Raw genomic sequence first — 20474 nt, forward strand, 5'->3', positions numbered from 1 at the left:
GTTCTTATAAAGGATTGAGGAGGATAAGGTGATCAGGGTCTGGGGTGAGGAGGACTTAGTCAGACTTGTAGGGGGTCTCTCCATTTAGAGGATTTCCTGGATAGGGTTTCTCTAACTGGGTCAGCAGCATGTTTGTGCTTCTGGGGTGTAGGAGGTGCCTGGTGAGGCTAGGGAGAGTGTGGGGCAGGTCCTCACCCTATCTATGCTCCCGTGAAGGGGGTGTGGCTGTGGCCTGAGAGAGTCCCTCCCTTTCCTGCAACACAGCACCAGGAAGACAAAATGCTGACTTACCCTGTTGGTCTGTGTAACCTTGACCAGCATTGGGCTTGACAGAAAGGAGTGCTGGGGGCGGGACCAGAGGGAAGCTGCCCAGACTGTTACCGCCCTGTCCCGCCCTTCCCCTCCCTCTAGGAAGGCCAGGAAAGGGGTGCGTGCAGAAACTGGATGGTTGGACTGACGCTTTGGGGTGGGGTGAGGGAAGCCAGGGCCATTCTTGGGAGGCCACCACAAGGTCTGGGGGCGGGATGGAGAGATGCTGGAGCTGGTTAGGGGCTGGGGAGTAGAGTCGAGCCCCTTAACCTCTATTACACATGCTGGGGGCTACCCCGGGTGACCTGACTCAGGTGAAGGATCAGTGAGCCCCCCAAAAGGAGTCCTGCACGTCTGTTCTGTGCCTTCTGTCCTTGCTGCACAAGGCCCACCTTCCTTCCACACTTGGTTCCCTGCTCTGAGGCCACTCCCGCAGCAGCCTCTGGAAGCACCCTGCACCACTCCCTCCTCGTGCCCTTTGCATCCTGCTTCCAGAGCAGAACTGTTATTCTGGAGCAGGACATGTGCCCACTGGGCCTGGACACAGGGTGGAGGTACCCAGCACAGGCTGGCTGGGGTGAGCCTGTCCTGGCGGTGATGAGCGCAGGGGCCCTGCCGCCCAGCGTTCCTGTCTGAGTGGTAATTGAAGCCATTAGCGCGCCAGCCTCTCCCTCGCCGGGTAATGGCAGGAAAAGCTCTTCTCGCTCCGCACTCTTGAGGCGGCGGCTGAATCACTCCCCCTCCAACCCGCCCGCTGCCGCCACTGAGACAGGGAATCTGACATTTTCCCTTGTGAGGGAGGGGAGTGTTGGGGGAGGGGAGGCAGGCCTTGATTCTCGGCCTTTCCCTCCAGGAGATTGGAGGCCAGTGAGGGTCCTGGAGCTCAGTCTGGCGGTCACTGATTCACCTGGGACAGCAGGTTCCAAGCCAGCAATACTGTGGCCAGGAAAGCCCCAGGAAGAGGTTGTACAGCCAGAGGTGTGGGCGGGACCCTGGTGACTTTGGATAGGTTCTGGAAGGGATGAGGTAAGGGGAGAAGGAAAAGAGGCTGCGGGTCAGGGATGAGCTGTTCCTGACTTGGGGGACCTGGGCCTCCAAGGGCTCCGAGATCAGGTGGCCGTCATAGATACAGCAGATAATGTGCATTCTGTGCGTGGTGTGATGCCCTGTGTGCTGTGTGTAAGGCAGTGTGTGTGTGAAGTGTGTGGTGCTGTATGTACGGAAGATGTGCAGCACACCACGTATGTGCACATGTGAGCATCAGGCAGTGGGAAGGGATGGTGTGTACAGCAGGTGCTATGTACCTTATGGGCTCTGTATGCAGCAGGCAGTGTGTGTGTGCGTGTGTGCACATGCATCAGGCAGAGCCTGAGGTGTGTGGCAGGTGGTGTGTGCATCAGGCAGTCTGTAGGTGTGGTATGTACAGTAGGTGCTTTGTACATTATGGGCTGTGTGTGTAGCAAGGGATGTGCAGCAGGCAGTGTGTGTGTTTGTATGTATCAGGCAGTGTATGCATGTGCAGTGTGGTGTACAGCAGGCTGCGTGTGTGTGTGGTGTGTACAGCGGGTGGTATACAGCGGCAGTGTATGTGGGGTGCAGTAGGCAGTATATGTGGGATTAGGAGGTGTGCATCAGATTGTGTGTTTGTGTATCAGGTGATGTGTGTGGTGTGTACAAGAGGTGTGTACCAGGTAGTATGTGTGATGTGTGCAGGTTGTATGCAGCAGGCAGTATGTATGTGCATCAGCCATTGTGTGTGGGGGATGTATAGCAGGCTGTGTGTGTGTGTGTGTGTGTGTGTGTGAATGTGTGGGAAGTGTGTGGGGGTGGGAGGTGTACAGCAGGTGATACGCAGCAGGCTGTGTGTGTATGCGTGTGCAGCAGGCTATGCATATGTGTGTACAGCAGGTCGTTCACGGAAGGCTGTGTGTGTGTGTACATGTGTAGTAGGCAGCGTGTGATGTGTGTGGTGCATACAGCAGATGGTGTGTAGCAGGCTGTGTATACATTGTGCAGCAGGCTGTGTGTGTGTGTGTGTGGTGTATACAGCAGGTGGTATGCAGCAGGCTGTGTGTGTACATGTGCAGGAGACTGTGTGTGTGGTGTTATAGTATGTGGTGTGCAGCAGGCTATGTGTATGTGGTGTGTACAGAAGGTGGTATGCAGCAGGCAGTATGTGTGTTTGTGTCTGCCTGCACACAGTATTCTCTGTGTGTGGGGGGTGGTACAGCAGGCAATGTATGTGTGTGTGTGTAGCAGACAGTGTGTGTGGGTTGGTAGTGGACAGTAGGTGGTGGCACCTTGTACACTGTGTGGTCAGCAGGGGGTGAGCAGCAGACAGCCTGAGCTGGAGTGCGGGGTCAATCTGGCACTGGCAGGAGGTGAGAGATGCTGTGGCTGGACTCCTTGTCTCTGGGACCCCGTGGGATCCCTGTTTGAGCTGTTGGTCAGCCAAGACAGCCGGACAGAGGTGGGCATGGGCAGAGTGCTTAGGCTGAGCTATGCTCAGTACCTGCAGTGGCTCCTCAGCAGCTCCTCAGCAACCATGCTTGTGGGAGGGTATGCCAAATAGAGATCCTGCCCAAACCTGCCTGTGGGGGTCTTGAGACTCTCTCTTCTTCCTCCCATCCCCCACCAAGCCCAGGCTCCCTTCCGCCTGTTCCCACCTGGCCACAGTATCTGCTAACTGTTCAGAACCACACCACCCATGCCACGTGGACACAGGAATTGAGGCATCTGCATGGTGTGCCTGGTGTTGCCTACGTTGGAGTAGACTCCAGGAGGGCCTGACTATCAGGCATGTGGAATGGTCGCCAGGGAGATGGCGAGTCAGTGCTTTGCTGGGCCTGGACCTTTGGGTTCTGTAGTGGCTGGGACCCTGGCTGACTCTAGGACCTGTAGGGTGATGAAGGACCTCTTAAGACCACTGCATGAGATCCGTGAGAGTTTGTTGCAGTCCAGGCTAGAGTCGGCATTGACCCAAACCTGGGTGTGGGTAGGGGAAGAAGGGGAAACAGATTGCAAGAAACTTAGGAAGAGTAAGGGTCTGCCTGGCTACCTGTGGGACTGGGGAGGCACGAGGCTCTGGGTTCCTGGCTCTGGGGCTGGGTAGATGGTGGTGCCATTTTCTAAGATTCAGATACTGGAGGAGGACCAGGTTTGAGGAGGCGAGTTGATGAGTCCAGTTAGAAATCTGTTGAGTCAGGTGTGTGCAGTCATCCAGGAGAGACATCAAGGAAGCCTTGAACAGATTTGCCTGGCACTCCAGAAGGGCATCTGGAGATGGAGTTGTGCAGGCCGAGAAATAGCAAGTATTAGGCAGTCATAGCCAAGACAGGAGAAAGAGCCATAGGAACTAATTCTCCAGGTTGGGAGGAGGTTCCTGAGAGATCGGAGGGAAACTGGGAGAATGGAAGTCAAGAGTGTGTGAAGGAGGAGGAGTGGTTGGTGGGGTGGGGTATTGCCAAGACCCGTCAAGGGTCCTTTGGATTTAGCTCCGTGGAGCCCTCATTGGCCTTGGTGAGTGTGTCAGGAGGCAGCTGGATGGCAGTTGGGCAGGGGCTGAGAAGTGAGGTGAAGGCTGTCAGTGGTCTGGAGTGACTGGAAGCAGGGACTGAACTTAGGGAGTTAAGGGATGAAAATAAGCTCCCTGGAGCAGGACTGGGGTGGAGGAACCCCTGGAAGAGTCCAGCATGGGCCAGTGTCTGGAACTGGAGTGTGGTTGTGTGTATACCCAGGTGGTGGCCCCTGATTTCACTTGGAGGGAAGTGTAGTAGGAAGGCCTCACCAGCCAGGTTGAGTAGGGCGATGTGGGGTACCAGGGAAGCCCAAGGGAGGGGTATGACTGAGAGGGGGAGGCCGTGGCTGCCAACAGGCCCCAAACAGCTCAGATTCAAAAACAAAACAGGCTTTTAAGATGCCAAGTTTGATGAAATCTGAGTGCTAGAAGAGGTGGGAGTTTGCTCTTGGAAAAACAGCTGAAAATCGAGACTGAAAGCTGCGAAGGGAGATGGGCCCGAGGCTCCCTGCCTCCCCCCACCCAACTGCCTGGAAGTCCCGGGGGTGGGGCCCAGTTCTCTGGAGAGTGTGGGAGCCTGCAGGTCTGGTAGGCCTTCTGTAGGGGGTGTCTTGGCCCTGACGCTGCTGGAGAGGTGGCCTTGACTTCCTTGGAGTGGCTGAAGGGCAGGGTGAGACAGCAGCTGCGTCACCCACCAGGTTCCTTCATGTATCTGTTCTGCATGCGACTCCGGTGCACGTTCTCAGCATATGTGTATCTGATTCTGCATGTTCCCACGTGTGTTTCCGTGTCTCTGCATGCCCTGCCTCTGGATCTGCTTGCATGAGTGTTTCCACAGGTGCTTGTCACTGCAGGTGCTCCTCCACATGCATATGGAGGTTTCTATTTTTATACCTGTCTCTTTCTCCATGTCTGTCTCTGTGGGTCCCTGGCTGTGCATGTTTCTAAAGTGTCTGTGTGTTCAGAGACAGGGTGAGGCCCAGCCCAACACTCACACGTAGGGAAGGCAGGCCACAGACGGTGCCACCCCAGGGAGCCTGTGTCTGTGCGTACGGGTGTGTGCCTGCATGTGCACAGAGACGCCATGAAGCTGGGTAAACATGGGTGAGAAGGTCATGTTGACAGACGGTGTTGCCTGCCCCGGGACCCTGCGCTGTGTCTCCATCTGTTGGCTTCCCTGGTGCAGCCCCCCCTCCCTCTGGCCCAGGCTCTGCCTCAGGCATCACAGGCTGAGCTGGACAAAGAGACCTGTGTGTGCCTTGTAGGGGGCCTCCACAGCCTCCATCCCCACCCTAGCCTCATCTGTCAGGACTCCAATATGTGCCCCAGCTCCCATCAGACTCACCTTGCTACTGTCCCTCCACCCCACATAGCCTTTACTCAGTGTCCCTTTCACCCCAGAAAGCTTTCTGCTTCCTATGCCCAAGTATTTCCTTCTCGAATCTCCCTCCTCCAGGAAGCCTCCAAGATAGTAGGTGAGCTGTGGTGTGAAACTGATTGGGTCTACCACTGCTGTGGAACCTTAGCCAAGCTCCCACCACCCCCCAGCCTTAGACTCCCAACACCCCCACCCAGTTCCTCTCCCCATAGGGCAGTGGAACCTCTCCATACAAGGGGATGGGTCCCCCGGCAGCAGTAGCTAGTGCATTTGGCTGTAGGAGCCATTCATGCACACCTGCACACCTACCACCTTGCACACAGATGTGTGCAAGCTGGGAAGACCCTCGGGCATGTGTGTGCATGCTATCTATGCATGCAGACAGAATCCACAAACGTTGTGGAGACTTGTGCTCCTGGGTGCCTCTGAAGTCGCCTGAAACCCCTGTGGGCTTCTCTTTCAGTCCAGGGAACCCTCTTATCAGGTTATGGAGGGCCCGGCCCCAAGGCACCCACTGCAGATGCACAGTGCTGAGGCTGCGGAGGCAGACGTGGACTTTCCTCTCACTGTGCTGGACACCCGGTGGGGGGCAGGAGGGCCACGCTGGTACAGTGGAAAGCCTAGTGGGGAGGGTTCTCTGGAACTGGAGAGCAGGGTCTTAGGAGGGGGCACAGCAGCTCCACCCAGGCTGGGCGGAAAGGGCGGCGCCCGGTCGGACTGTGGATGCGCGCGCCTGCACGGACACGGACACACGCAGTCCTTCCGCCGCTGCGCCTGCTGCTCCACCGTCGCCATGGTTACCGGGTGGCCTAGAGGCGGGAGGGGCCCTTCCTCCCCTTCAGCGCCAGCGGGACGCGTTTCTAGGGGGATTCGGCGTGACCGGTGCATCCCAGGGTTGGAACGTGGGTGCATGCCAGCGGGAGTCCACGTGTGGGGACACTGGGGTTCGCTTAAGGTAGATAAAAACGTGTGCTGGGGTCTGCAGTGGAGCTGCCGCCCTGGAAGCCAGCTGAGGCGTGGGGTTGGGGGAGGGGCGTAGCTCCCTCGGGTTACCTCCCACCTCACCCCCCCTCCCACCCCGCCCAGTGTGAATGTTTGACATCTGTCTAGAGTGCTGAGACTGGGGTCCTACTGCTGCATTTCATCCCAGCCCCTCCTCTGATTCAGCTCTGTGACCTTGGGCAGGTTTCTAGATCTCCAGTCTAAACCCTTATTTGTTCATATACCTTATAGATTTGGTAAAGAGTAAGTCATCTTGTAAAGCATTTTAACACAGTATCTGGAATATAGTAAGTGCTCTGTAAATATAGTGTGTTATCACTCACATCTGGGCCTCAGTTTTCCCAGTTGTTGAGGGGTTTGGCGTGATCTTTTGACATCAGCCTGAGGCATTTGCTGTTGTCCTTAACCCGAGTGGCTCAGACTGTGGTAGACCCAGTTCCTGGATTCCAGGGGGTGAAGGTGATAAGTGTGCCAGTCTGGGATGGGTTAGTTTACACTAGGATGCCCAGTGCTTGGCCAGGCTGGACACACGGCAGACATCAGTAAAGGGCTATGTGCTTGGCTCTGTTTAAATGTGCCAGAGGATCCCTGACAGGAGAGAAGGAAGAGGCAGCAACAGTTCACTCCTGAGGAACTGGAGACCTCCTGTGAGACCCAATTCCTCTCCCAGGGATAGCAGAGTGGCAGCCTTCTGAGTGCTGCCTAGAAGCCTAGTTGGCACAAGGGACTGGCTTTTGGGTCCCGCTGTTTTATGGACAGCTCTTCACACATGCTGGTTTTAGGCTCTGGCGGTGATGCCTGAGGGATGATCTGAGCCAAGGACAGAGCCACTGAGGGCGTGATAATTGAGGGAGGAAAATTAATTGTCCTTAATTTGGCGTAAATCCCATAGACCTTCCCCGTGTAAGGAATTCAGAGTAGATTCCAGGACATAAGGCTGCACATGTTTGTACTTCTTCCCTTCCTCTTGATCAGTAACCTGCAGGTAGAGATGGAGGCCAGTTGACTCAACCCTGACTCTGGCAGGTCCGGTCCACTTCCTCTGCTGAGCAGAGCAGGTAGCAGTGAGGTCCGGGAGGAACTAGACTGGTACCCTGGTAGGCAGGATGACTCCAGCAGACCTAAGTGTCCCCAGCTATGGGGGAGGGGAGACCTGCACCTCAGGTCCTGCCTGGGTCTTCTTTCTATGAGAGCAGGTGGCAGCCGGGCCAAAGCAAGCTGTTCCCTTGCTTGGTGTATCCCAGTTCTCTTCATTTCCATCCCCCTTCCCTTTTCTAGCCACTGTTTAACATTTTCCTTTTAAAAATCAAAGCTGCAAGTCAGGGTGCTGTAGGATCATATTTATAGCCAAGGAGACACTGGGTTTACATCCGGAATTTATAGGGCTGCAGGTGGGGAAGTGTACAGCAGCTCCGAGGAAAGGCTGGGGTCCTACCTCTGGGAGTCTGGGAGGAGATAGAGGGGTGTCTTGCACCTGCCTGTTGGGGTTCTTTCAGCTTTCTCTTCTACCTGCCCTCCAATCATGCCCTCAGGTCTCTGAGAATCTCCAGGGAGGGCTGGCTCTCTTCCCTTCTGAGGAACTCTGTGCCTTCTCCCTGGCATAGGAGCCTGACCTCAGCAAATGTCCCTACATACCCATTTTGTGCTGGGCCTGTGGGATGGAGGTTCCAAGTGGTGCTGGTCTCCTGGTCTTCCCCACCATAGAGCTCAGCTTTACCTCCAAGAGATGGACAAAGGATACATGTTCCCCTTGCCCCCATTGAGTGTGTCTGGCATTTATACTGGGAAGAGGCTCTGTTGAGTCCTGGAAAACACTTGGTGGTTTGATTCTAGTGGAGAGGCCTCTTACCAGCCTAGGGAGCCCCAGGCTCTAGTCTCAGTACCTGTTTGCCCAGTGGCTCAGCCCTACTAGTTCTAATAATGTCAGCTAATATTCATTGCATGCAGTTTCTGTGTCAGAGGCTCCCTAGCACCTTGTGTGCATTATCAGATATTGTCCTCGTGATGGCTTTAAGTGTGCAGGTAAAAGCAGACACACAGGATGCATAAGGGTGCAGCCTTGCCCCCTAGCCCCTCAGGGCTGATGTGGGAGCCCATGTGCAGTAGGGGTGGGTTGTGCTGCTGATGTCCATTCCTGTTGCTCTTAGGAATTGACCTTCTGTGAACCTCCAACCCCTGGCAAGCTGGAAGAAGGCAGTCAGGGAGGAGTTTTTGCTTCCCTTCACCAACTTCTGGTGTCTATAGAGCTTTTTTATTTCCTTAGCCTCCACATGCGCAGACGTGGTTCCCAGGCCTGACCATGCATAGCTGTTAGGATCAGGCCTGAGTGAGGGAGAAGGCTCAGGGTCAAGGCTGCAGTAGAGAATAGACCAAGGTTGGGGGGGGATCATTGGTAGAACAAGAGGTACCCAAGGTCAGGGCGAGAACCCAGGCTGTGGCCTGGGGCTTTGCCATGTGGTGTGTGGTGGAGCTGAAGACTGGATGCAGGTTGTGGAGGGAACCTTGTGTGTGGACAAGAAAGAGAGTGGCTAGACAGCACAGCGACCTTCAGGCCAAGTTGTAGGTGCTGATACCATGGGGGCTATGACACCCCACCCCCCACAACCCAGCATCATACAGCACTTTCTCCTGTGACCAACAGAGCATCTATCCTCCTTCTCAGGGCCTAGAGAGATAAGTGCTGATGCCTTCAGCTGAAGCATTGCTTTTCAGACCCAGAAATTCCCTGACGGAGCACGGGTGGGCCCCACTTTAGTCTCTGGCCCTGTCAAAAGGAATCAGGACCCTGGTTCCTCACATTGGGGTAAGCTTCATGCTTAGAAGTCAGGGATGGGGCAGGGCGTGGTGACTTGTGCCTATAATCCCAGCACTTTGGGAAGCCAAGGTGAGAGGATGACTGAGCCCATGGGTTTGAGACCAGCCTGGGCAACTTGGCGAGGCCTCATCTCTACAATAAATCAAAAAAGCAGCCTAGCATGGTGGTACGAGCCTGTGGTTCCAGCTACTTGGAAAGCCGAGGCGGAAGGATCACCTGACCACAGCAGGTCGAGGCTGTGGTGGCTTTAAGCATGCCACTGCACTCCAACCTGGGCGACAGAGTGAGACTCCAACTCAAAAAAAAAAAAAAAAGAGAAATCAGGGATGGAGGAGAGAAGAGATTTGAGGACCCCAGTCAACTTGGGCTTCAGGGAAGGTTACCCGCAGAGGGGTCCTAGCAGGCAAGCAGGGCTAGCCCTAACGCACATCACTCTTTGTCTGCAGAGGAACAGCTGCCCCCTGGCTTTCCTTCCATCGACATGGGTCCTCAGTTGAAGGTGGTGGAGAAGGCACGCACAGCCACTATGCTGTGTGCAGCAGGTGGAAATCCAGACCCTGAGATTTCCTGGTTCAAGGACTTCCTCCCTGTGGACCCCGCCACGAGCAACGGCCGCATCAAGCAGCTGCGTTCAGGTGAGCAGAGGGCTGGGGTCCAGGGGCCATGTAGACCTCAGGGAAGGAATCTTTGGAGAACCCAGCAAAAGCTACCCTCTTGGGCCTGGGTGCCTTCAGGGCAAACAGGGCACCCAGTGGGGTGGACTGGATCTTCCTACAGGCCTGCCTGGACCAGGGAAGAGTGTGCATTGTAGGCTGTGCCTTTACCTTCCTGGGATTGCTGTATTCCAGTCCTGATCCTCAAAGCATGTGTGACGTGCCCAACGTGGTGGACTCCTCGAGGGTGCTCTGTGGATATTCACCCTCCTTCTTCCCTAGAGCCTGACCTGAGATGGGGCCTGGATGATGCTTCTCTCTGCTTCTTCAGACAGCAGGGCTTTGCTGGGAAAAGAGGCCCAAGACGCCTGATCCATCAGGCTTCAAAAGACTGAACCTCAGGGGCCCGGAGCTAGGGGAACTTACTGCTGTCCCTTGGCCACTAGAGCCACCTGTCTCCTCTGGATGTCTCCGCTGAGCCAGCTCAGAGTCCTGGGAGCAAGGATGCCATCGTAACCAGGCAGGAGGTGTCGCCCTGTTGATCGATCTGCCTGTGAGGCTCCTGCCAGGATAATTGATTCCATTTTTGTGGGAACAGAGCGGGTGGGAAAGGAGGCTCGGAATCAGCATGGCTACATCTACATCTGCCAAGAGCATGACCTGGACCAACAAACCTTGCTCCAGGAGCCCTCCTGCTAGCTATGGGATGATGGGCCTTGGGCAGGATGGCTAGCACCGGCCAGAGCCCCTGCTGCCTGTCAGCTGTGATGTCAACTCTGAAAAGGAGGACATTATTCTTGCCCCTTTCAGTGCCCTGAGGGCTTCAGTGGTGCCCTACCACTTTCTGGGATGCCAGCCCTTCCCCACCAACTCCCACCAAGCACAGACATCCTCGGTGCCCACTGGGAGGAGGGAGAGAGAAGCTGCCCAGCAGGGCAGGATTCTGGCCCCAGCCATGGCCGCTTGAGACAGCCACGAAGTGTTAGCTCATTTAATTTAATTAAAACTCAACAAGATGGAGGCAGCTGTAGCGCAGTTAATTAAAGCAGCCATAATCAAGGCAGGAAACGGTCCGGCAGTGTTTGTGGCTGCTGCCCAGCGCAGCACAGCGGCCGGCATGATTCGACTCCTCTGTATTTCCTCACAGTTCCCTTAGGCAGGCTCCCCAAGCAGCCAGACAGTCCTCCCCACAGGCCTGGACTCCTCCCTGGAACAGCATGGACTGTCTGGCAGCAGCTCTGGGAAAGCTCACTCACATGTTGGTTCATCTAGTATTGATACCGTGCTTGCTGTGTGCCCGGCCCTGTGCCACCCCTTCCCTGCCCATCATTCCACTGGATGCCTCTCAGGCCTCATCCTCCTTGTCCTCCACATTGGCTGACTTGCCTCCCTCCTCTTTAACCGCTCCTTCCCACCTTTCCCTGGCCTTCCCGCGCTCTGCCTTGCCCAGCTTCCCTCTTACTTCTTGGAATACCTCTTCACTGCAGTGTCATCTTCTCTTTAACCTAGGAACCTGGGAGCCCTGTCTTTGCCCCATGGGCATAGCCTTGCCCCAGGCGAGCTGCCTTCTCCTAGACATGCCATCTCCTTGCCTGCAGCTCCTTGCCTGCAGCTCCTGCTTTAGTGAGGAGCCCAAACCTCTTGGCTGAGCGCTAGACCCCAAAATCGATCTGCCTTTTGGCTGTCACCCTGACCAGGATGAATGATGATCTTCTTCCCAAACAGCCATGCTCTTCTCCAGTTGACCCACTCTCCTTGAATGCAGCACCCCAACTCCTATTCCAATAAGGAACCAAGTTCTCTTGATTTATCACCCTCATGGCTCTCAGACTGGTCTCCTTCTCTCCTTCTGCTGCATCATTTCTGTCTTGGGCACCGAACACTGTTGTCCCTGCCTCTAATATCTTCTGAGAGCCTGTCCTCCAGCAGCTGTTAGAGTTTTCTGTTCATGTCCCTCCTGTGCTCTGATCACCTCAATTACATCTCCTTGCCTCACTCTGTTGCCCAGGCTGAAGTCCAGACTGGTCAAATACGTGCTCCAAAGCAAGGCACACAGAGCCCTTCTTGATCTTCCTTTGCCCGTGTCTCCAGCTTTATCTTATCGGGTCCTGTCTGTGCTGCTTACTAGCTCTGGCCTCAGTTAAATTATTTAACTTCTTTGATCATCAGTTTTCTCATCTTTGAAATGAGTTGACCGGGTGCAGTGGCTCAACCCTGTAATCCCAGTGCTTTGGGAGGCTGAGGTGAGAGAATTGCCTGAGCTCAGGGTTTTGAGACCAACCTGGGCAACATGGCGAGACTTCGTCTCTACAATAAATCAAAAAATAAGTTGGGCATGGTATTGCGCACCTGCAGTTCCAGCTGCTTAGAAAGCTGAGGCAGAAGGGTCGCCTGAGTCCAACAGGTCGAGGCTGCGGTGGCTGTGAGTGTGCCACTGCACTTCAGCCTGGGCAACGGGGCGAGACTCCAACTCAAAAAAAAAAAAAGAAAGAAAGGAGTTACAGTTAGAAGTAAGTGAGACAGTGAGTTTACTGCCTGGCCTGTGATAAAGACTCCATGGACAGAGCTCTTCCCACTTCCTGCTGCCCCTCCACATGCACTGACCCATGCTGACCTATCCTTGTCTACTTCTTGGCTCTCCATGCACCTTCTGGTTCTTTTACTTGAAAGCCTTCACTCTCCTCAGGCTCTGGCTACTTCTTCTGGACTCATCCTGCTTTATGTTGCCATCTGGCTGCAGTTCTGCTCACCTGAGCCTTGCAAGGTAGGCTGGGGTCTGACTTCACTAGGTGAACTCCTCCCTGCCCAGCATAAGCCAGCTGTGGGGTGGGTCTTCTCTGAGCCCTTGTTGAATGAAGGATTTCATAAATTTGACCATTGGCACTTGTCCCTACAGACTAATGTCTGCACTAATGTCCACTCCTCCTCCTCCTAGTTCAAGGCCTTTCTTTGAGCTTTCCTGCTACCTGAAAGCTGTGACCTAAGGGTCGTGGGCCCAGGGCTCAACTCCTGGGATAGAAGCAGATGGCACCCAAGGGGCCTCTGCAGTAATAACTAGACTCTCTCTCCCATCCTTGCCTGACCTGGCCTGGGACCCCTGGTGCCAATAGCTGCTGCCCCATCTTATTGCCATTTAGAAGTATTCTAAGGTTATTCCGTGCACATTTTACAGGGACAGTCCTCCATGGAGTGGAATCAGGCCCCCAAGCACTTGGCTGTTTACAGGCCCTTCACGGTTTACGCATCACCAACAGTTTACAACAGTGCTTTACTCCCTTTTGTTGTAGCTGATTCTCCTGCAACCCTGTGAAGTAGGACAGGCTGTGATGATTATGCCCGCTTCACAGCTGAGTTGAAAGTCACTTGGGGTCACACATGGAGACTTTAGGCCTGGGAGCTCCCCTTTGAGGTCACATCAGATCTTTCTAGTATCACGTATATCAAACCTGGGGGCCTGAGGAACAGCTGGACTCTACCTATGCTTTGGAGCTGCATGGTCTCAGCCTTTCCAGATGTCAAGCCCCCACTGACCAGTACCCAGAAGTCCTCCAACATCTGTGACCTGAGCCACAGCATATCTAACGAGGGTGTGGCCCTTGGAACAGGAACTGTACTGGAGGCAGCTGTCGGCATGCACTGTCCAGGTGTGATCTCTGCCCAGCAGGCCTTGTTCTCACTGCAGTGACAAGGCATGCTGCCAAACCGCCTCCTGGAGAATTTGAACTTGAGACCAGGGTGGGCCCAAGTGGAACAGGAGCAAGTTTGGAGAGAATGGAAATGGAGTCACAAGCAGGCAGCATCACGACAGTGAGCAGGGTCTCAAAGCCACTGCTGGATCCTGAGAGGAGCTGCTGGCCTGCAAGCTCTGTCAAACCTGGACAGGGCCCTGAGGAGACTTCTCCTGCTCCCGCTATGACCTGAGCATGTGAGCCATCATCCCTGTCATTGTAGAGGACAGCCTAATTCACTGTCCACATGTTCATTCAGAGAGTGGTCTATTCCATACCCCTGGTACCCTGAGTCAAGACCTGGGGGCCTCAAGAAGAAAGGGCAGTATCTGGTTATAGGAGGAGGCCCACTTGCAGCCCCCCACCCTGCTGGCTGGCTCCAGCTTTGGCTGGAAGAGCCTGTCCACCCCACTCTCCTCTGCTGTCTGCTGGGCCTGCCAGGAGGGCTCACAATTTCCTTTTGGCCCTGAGCTGATTGGCTCCTCTTGGGCATGACCGCGGCCCTGGGTTCCCTCAGTCCCCACACCCATCTTGTGAAATGGAAAAGACAAATTCTTTCAGTGTTGTAAGGAAATGACCATTCTGAGTGGTCTAGTGACATGTCACACAGTAGGTCAGGTTCTGGAAGAGCTGAGGCCAGGAGTGAAGGCTCCCAGTCCTGGATCATGTACACTGCGTGCATGTACACTGCTGTCCCGCATTTGGCCCTGGCTAGATGACAGGAGCAGCTCAGCAATGTCAACTTTTTGGTCTCAGTACCTCTACTTGTAAATATCAGAAAGCCTCAAAGAACTTTTGTTTGCATGGGTTATAGCTATTGGCATTTATCATGTTTGTTGTTAAGGCTGAGATGATTTTAAATATGTATTAATCCATATTAAAATAATAAAACCCATTGCATAGTAACATAAATAAAATTTTTAAATGAAGAATAATTATATTTTCTAAAACAAAAATGTGTTAAGGAGAACAGCATTGTTTTACCCTTTAAAAAATCTCTTTAATTTGGGACTTAATAGAAGGCAGCTGGATTTTCATATCTGCTTCTTGCATTTGGCCTATTGTGATAGCACATGTCATGTATCCTCTGAAAAACTATGTTCAAGAGAGAATGAGGCTGAATAAGGCAAATAATTTTTTCTGTTGTTTTGAGTTGGAGTCTTATTCTGTCGCCCAAGCTAGAATGCGGTGGCATGCTGCATGGCCGCCTTAGCCTCGATCTGCGGGCTCAGACGATCCTTCGACCTCAGTCTTCCAAGTAGCTGGAACAACAGGTGCACGCCACCACGCCTGGCTAATTTTTGTGATTTATTGTAGAGACGAGTTCTCACCAAGTTGTCCAGGCTGGTCTCGAACTCCTGGGCTCAGGCAGTCCTTTTGCCTTGGCCTCTCAAAGTGCCGGGATTACAGGCTGAGCCACCGCACCCAGCCGACAAGTAATTTCTTAGTATTATGAAAATAGATTTGACCTTGTGGACTTCCTGAAAAGGGTCTCAGAGATCGCTAAAGTTCCCTGGATCCCACTTGAAGAGTCACTGCACATCCTCTATATACTCCTCACCCCCCTCATCTCCCAGGTCCCAGCAGCTGCTTTTACCTTCTCCTGGTCTCTGTATCTGCAGGATGGGCAGCCTTATCCTGCGGAAAGGCTGTGAATTAGGTAAACCTGGTCAAAGCCTTCCATTTCACTTACAAGCTGTGTGACCTTGGGCTTTAGACAATTCCCTGAATGTTTCTCAGCCTCTATTTCCTCATTTGTATTTAGAGATGGAGAATTCCTCCAGGTGATGTTGTCAAGTTGAATGAGACAGGGATCAGTGTTGGTATTCCTGTATACTTCCCACCCCTCAGAAGTGGGCAGGGTGGGAGAGCTGGACCTGAGCCTGTCCACAGGCTCCTCAATCCTCTAGGTGAGGCAGTGGTTACATACGGGGCCTGAGCCTCGGAGAAGACCCGGTTGGGAAGGGAACCTACTCAGGCCTCATAATAGGCCTGGATTTAGACAGAGAGTGCCTGGCCCTCTGGGCTGCCAGCTGCCAAGGTTATGAGGCACAGGACAAGCCAGAGGTGGCCACTAACCTCTGCTTCTTGCCAGTCAGACCAAGAGGAAGCTCAGTAGTGGAGTGCCAGTTTTTAGCAGGGTATAATAGGTTTTATAGGGCTGAGTTTGCTGCATCCTACTGCCTGCACTGCTGGGCGGGGTGGGGCTGGGCTGGGCTGGGCTGGACTGGACTGCTTGTTGTGGGAGACCTGGTCTGGTGGTAACCTGTGGCAAGCCCTCCCTTTAGCCTCTCTCCTGTTCTGCCTTAACACCAGGCTTTATTTTGGTAAGTGCTTTGTTTTGGAATCTTACCCACCGGTGGGATTTGGGTGGCCCCGTGGGATAGATTTGCTACTTCTTTTCTTTATTTTACCCCTCTGTCTGCCCCAGCCAGTGGGGTTTGCAGGAACCTTGACTCACCCCTAGCCCTACTGACACCCTGCCCCCAGAGCAGAGCCAGTGACCTGGGACACAGCATCACCCACACTCAGCCTGGCTTTGCCTGGTGCCTGCTCACATATCACCTGTGTTAACCTAACTCAGGCCTTAATTTATCCGTATATTTAAGGCCCTTTCTTGTGTTTTATTTTTTCTGGTTTGGCTTTGTGTGGCTTTCCTTCCTTTTGTACTAATGCTTCTCTCTAATCTTATTTGCATTCAAATTACCTCGCCAGGTGGTTCACCAATCAGAGGTAAGAATGCTATTCGTGCATCTCGCCACGCCACACCACGCCTCGCCACTGCCGTCACCTCCACTCCATCCCGTCCAGTCCGTCACCTCCCCATCCCCATCCCGACCTCTTCAGCCTTTTCATCTCCAGCTCTGGCCCCACAACACCACCGGCCACCACACACGTCCACTCGCAGTCATTCCCTCCTGTGGCCTCATCCATTGCAAGTCTGAATTGTGGAGATCTGCACTGAGCCCCGCCCTGGATGGCAAGCCCTGCAGCCCAGGCCTTTCGCACCAACCCCACAGAAGGGATCCCATCGGCTCCCTGGTAAAACTTAGCCTGTCCCCAGGCTGCTGTAGGTGGAGAAGCTCCCTGTGAGGTTGAGGGGCATAGCCAAGCCTTGCCTTTTCTCTTGAAAGCCTCCTTTCTTGGGCAAGTCCTGAATTATTACTCACCTTTCCCTTGGGTATCCTGGCTCTCTTCTGTAGTGGAGTGAGGCTCATCCTTTAATCCTTTCAGCCCAGCCCAGCAAGGACTAGGAGGAACATTTACCTAAGACTTCCTTGGAGATGCTGGGATGACAACAGGGAAATAAATGGGCTCATGCATAACTAGCTCACCTGACCCATCAGCTCAGAGTGTCCTGCTGGGCTGCCTTCCAAGCAGCAGGACCCTGCAACCTAGAGGGTGAAAGCATAGCCTCTGGACTCAGAAAGGTCTGGGTTCAAGTCTGATTTATCACCTGTGTGGATCTTCAAAAACTCTATCACCTAAAAGTGTTTCCTCTAAATTGGGGAAGGACCACTCACACCCCAGGGTCATGAACATTAGAGGAGAGAAGGAGATGTGTCCATTGTCTGGCATAGAACAGACACCTGTAAACAATGGTTTCGGTTTCTCCTCACATTATTTTCTCCCCACCTGTCTCAGTGTCCATTGGCAGACCTAGAGGCTCCAAGTTCAGGGCCAGGGTGGTCTCAGGATAGAAGTTAGGAATAGGAAGAGCAGCTGCTTCCCTGTGAGGTATCTTGCCCAACACTCTGAGGACAAGACTCGCTTCACCTGGTACCCCTCCGAATTGCCCTCCCCATCCACTCAGTCTGTGCTGACTGTGTGTCCCTGTAGCTGGGTCTTGGTGTTGGTTCCAGATTTGGGGGTTTATGTGTGTACATAGGCATGGGGTCTGTGTTGGGGCCCCTGATCAGTCTTAGGCTCTTGTTGCAAGGGAGCCTCCTATTCCCATAGTCAGGAATCCCACCCAGATAACACTTTGGGCTCCCAGCCTGTGATAGCAGCCACCAGCTTTCCCCTCCCATCTCACCCCACCTGAGCTGACCTCAGGGCAGCCTCCATCAGTCAGGGGCCTGACCCCACCTGCGTGAATGAACATTTTCTGTAACAGTGTCCATCCATCCCATAAACATGACCTGTTGGGTGCCTATCTATGCTGCTCTTGCAGGAGATGGGTATTTGACATGTGCTGGGCCCTGATGCTCCCTGGTGCCCAGGGGGGAGGGCTGAGGGCTATAGAGACAGGCCAGCCCTGCATTCTGCACTGGTGGCTTCCCCTCTTCCTTTACTTCCAGCCCCCAGTGCCCTGGGGTTTCCCAGCTCCTCCTGCTACCATGGGTTAGATGGTGGAAGAGGGACATTAGGCAGTAAGGAGCTATATAGCTCAGGCCTGGGATGGTCCCTTACTTGGGCCCAGGTCATGGGAACGTGACTTGGAACTCTTCCTGTAGCTTCCTGTCCAGTGCAGTCAGATGGGGCCCAGCAGGTTCTGTCCGTGTCCTGTGTAGGTGTGATCGTCCATCAGCCTGGTTTCTGGGAAGTGGGGGCTGTTAGGGTCAGACTGGCTGTTCTGTGCAGAGGTGTTTTTCTGTCATATTGTGTCCTATGGGGGTTATTAACTGTCCGTTGGACCATCCTGTGTGGGTGTAATTGTCTGTTGGATTGTTCCAGGGAGGGGCGTGCTGCCTGTGCCCAGGGTTGTTATTGTCACAGATGGCTTGCCCAGTGGAGTTTCACAAGCAGTTTTTTTCTAGTGTTTATTGCTGGGGCTGGGGCTGGACAAGTCAAGCGGGTCCACCTCTACTCTGCTCCTCCACCTTGGGCTCCCTCACCTGGACCTGCCAGAACTGGCTCCAGTTCCAAGATTCCCCCACCTTCTGTCAGTGTCCTTTTGCTACCTCCCCACTATCCTGGCTCCTGTCTGTCCGTCTGCGGCCAGAGCGGCCCCTCAGGGCACTGGCCCGAGTGGGAGCTACAGCCTCCATTAGCCTGCTGAATTATGCAGGAGCCGTGGTGGGTCGAAGCACTTTAGTGAGACCAGGCTGAGGAGAGGAGCCGGAATGGGTGGGGCTGGTGGGGTGGGGGCAGGGTAGGAGGGGAGGATGGGTGCTGGGAGCAGAGGCTGCTGTGTACCAGGCCCCCAAGTCAAACCCCTTCCTTTCTAGTGGGTGGTAGATTCTCAGGCTCTTGCCCAGTGAGGACATGGCGTGCTTTGAATCCCAGGCCCACCGGTCTACAGGCCGCACCCATGCCTGGCTCTGAGTTGCCTGGTGGGGTTGTGGGGCCAGGAACCCTAGTGTTTGCTCATTGACAAACAGACTGAAGTACTGGTGGTAGTATGGTGGGCACTCAGTGGAATTGGATGTTGGGGCACAGCCCCTGGCAGAGCAAAAACAGGGTGTCTGGACTGTGAGGGGCATGGGATTATGCTCCAAAGTGCAATCCTTGGTTCTAGCCAGGAGGCCACGTGGCTTATCCAGGAGAGCATGCTGGAAGCAGCACGGGCACCTGGGTGTGGCCCGGATGAGCTGCAACATCTGGTCAAGATAAGCCACAGATACCATCAAGAACCTTCCCTGTGTTCCAGGCCACACTCAACAGGGCTGTGCCTGACCTCTCCCTCTGTGTCCCCACAGGTGCCTTGCAGATTGAGAGCAGCGAGGAGTCAGACCAAGGCAAGTACGAGTGTGTGGCAACCAACTCAGCAGGCACACGTTACTCGGCCCCTGCGAACCTGTATGTGCGAGGTAAGGACTCAGGCAGTGCCTGACCCCTGTCACCATGTTGCTGAGCTGCCCCTATCAGGCATACTGCCTGGAGCCCTTGGTGTAGACACGCAAGGGACTGCCATGGACCCAATTTCTTCTTTCCTGCCTCCTTCTACAGCAGGGATAGCAGCAGCAAGCAGCAGCTCCACTGGGTGGCTCCCAGTGCCTGATGCTGGCATCTGCCACTACTTTGCCTTCTTTCCTGCAGACCCTTGGGGAAGTAGCCACTCTTGGGAGCATTTGTATTTCTTGTAGGTCCTGCCGCATGGGCCCAGAGCCCCACGGGAGTTTGGAGCCTTCCAAGCAGATTTCTTGGTGTATATGCATGAGTGTGTGCACATGCAGGCACGCATTTTTGTGTGTAAATGTGTGCACAGCTGGCCTGGCTTTCCTCCAGTACGTCCTGCCTGCTCCAGCTGGGTGGACTCCAGAACCACTCTGACTTGGGGCTTTGGGGCAGTCAGGCCTCAGGAATGGACCAGGCCAGGTGAGCCTGTCCTTTGGCCAGGTCTGCCAGGGGTTTTCCTGGAAGAACCAGCTGTGGGCCCCCATGGGTGTGTTGCCTTGCATGAGCACCTACTGTGTTCCAGATATTCCCTGCTGAGTGGACTGTATGTTTTTCAGAAATCCAGGTATCCAACAGAAAGGGCCTGGAGTCTGTTATGAAGTATCCAGTCTCTGACTGTGCTCACAGTCCACTGACGACCAAAGCTGGCCATCATGCCTGAGAACACTCTGGGTCTAGTGTGCACAGTGCCCAGGAGGGACTTGGGAGCCCCTCCTACTCCCCACTGTCCCCTCACTTAGCCCTCCTGCACAGATGGATGTCATTAAAAGTTAAACCTTCTCTACCCGGGCGATTTGTAAAGGAAAGTGGATGTGGCTTCCTTGCAGTGATGATTTCATTGCACTAAGTGCTTAGTGCAGTTTCGTGAGGGGTGTCGTCTGACTGTCTGCCCAGCACACAGGGTGGGTGATGGCAGTGGCCTGTCCCACTCTTCAGGGGCCGTGTGGTCAGACTTGCTTGCTCAGGGCAGAGAGAATTAGGCTGTCAACCAACACACGCTTAATCGAGGGGCTGTTATGTGTCAAGGCACAAGGTGGTTCTGGAGAAACTGCAGGCTACCAGCCCATTTGGTGACCAATCAAGCTGCAGAGGAGCTGCTGGTGATGGGCAAATTATGCTCCAGAGACAGTTGAAGTTGCCTTGTGGGAGTTGGGGGCATGGGGGGAGTCCCCCCTGTTGTCAGGTGTTTTGCTCATCAAGGCTCAGTTGAGCTGAACTGGCACCTGTCTTC

At 54.3% G+C, this 20474-nt stretch overlaps 1 protein-coding gene across 1 annotated transcript in view; it reads left to right on the forward strand.

Moving 5' to 3' along the window:
* Positions 1-20474, forward strand: part of PTPRF (protein tyrosine phosphatase, receptor type F) — an 80101-nt gene that overhangs the window by 18552 nt on the left and 41075 nt on the right. Inside the window, exons 5-7 of the mRNA XM_021710749.1 lie at positions 9468-9656; positions 16118-16135; positions 19045-19155. Coding sequence (XP_021566424.1) covers positions 9468-9656; positions 16118-16135; positions 19045-19155 — 318 coding nt within the window. The remainder of the gene's footprint in view (positions 1-9467; positions 9657-16117; positions 16136-19044; positions 19156-20474) is intronic.

This window comes from Carlito syrichta, unplaced genomic scaffold, assembly GCF_000164805.1.
Source record: "Carlito syrichta isolate Samal-C Ts95f unplaced genomic scaffold, Tarsius_syrichta-2.0.1 Scaffold301018, whole genome shotgun sequence".
NCBI lineage: Eukaryota > Metazoa > Chordata > Mammalia > Primates > Tarsiidae > Carlito > Carlito syrichta.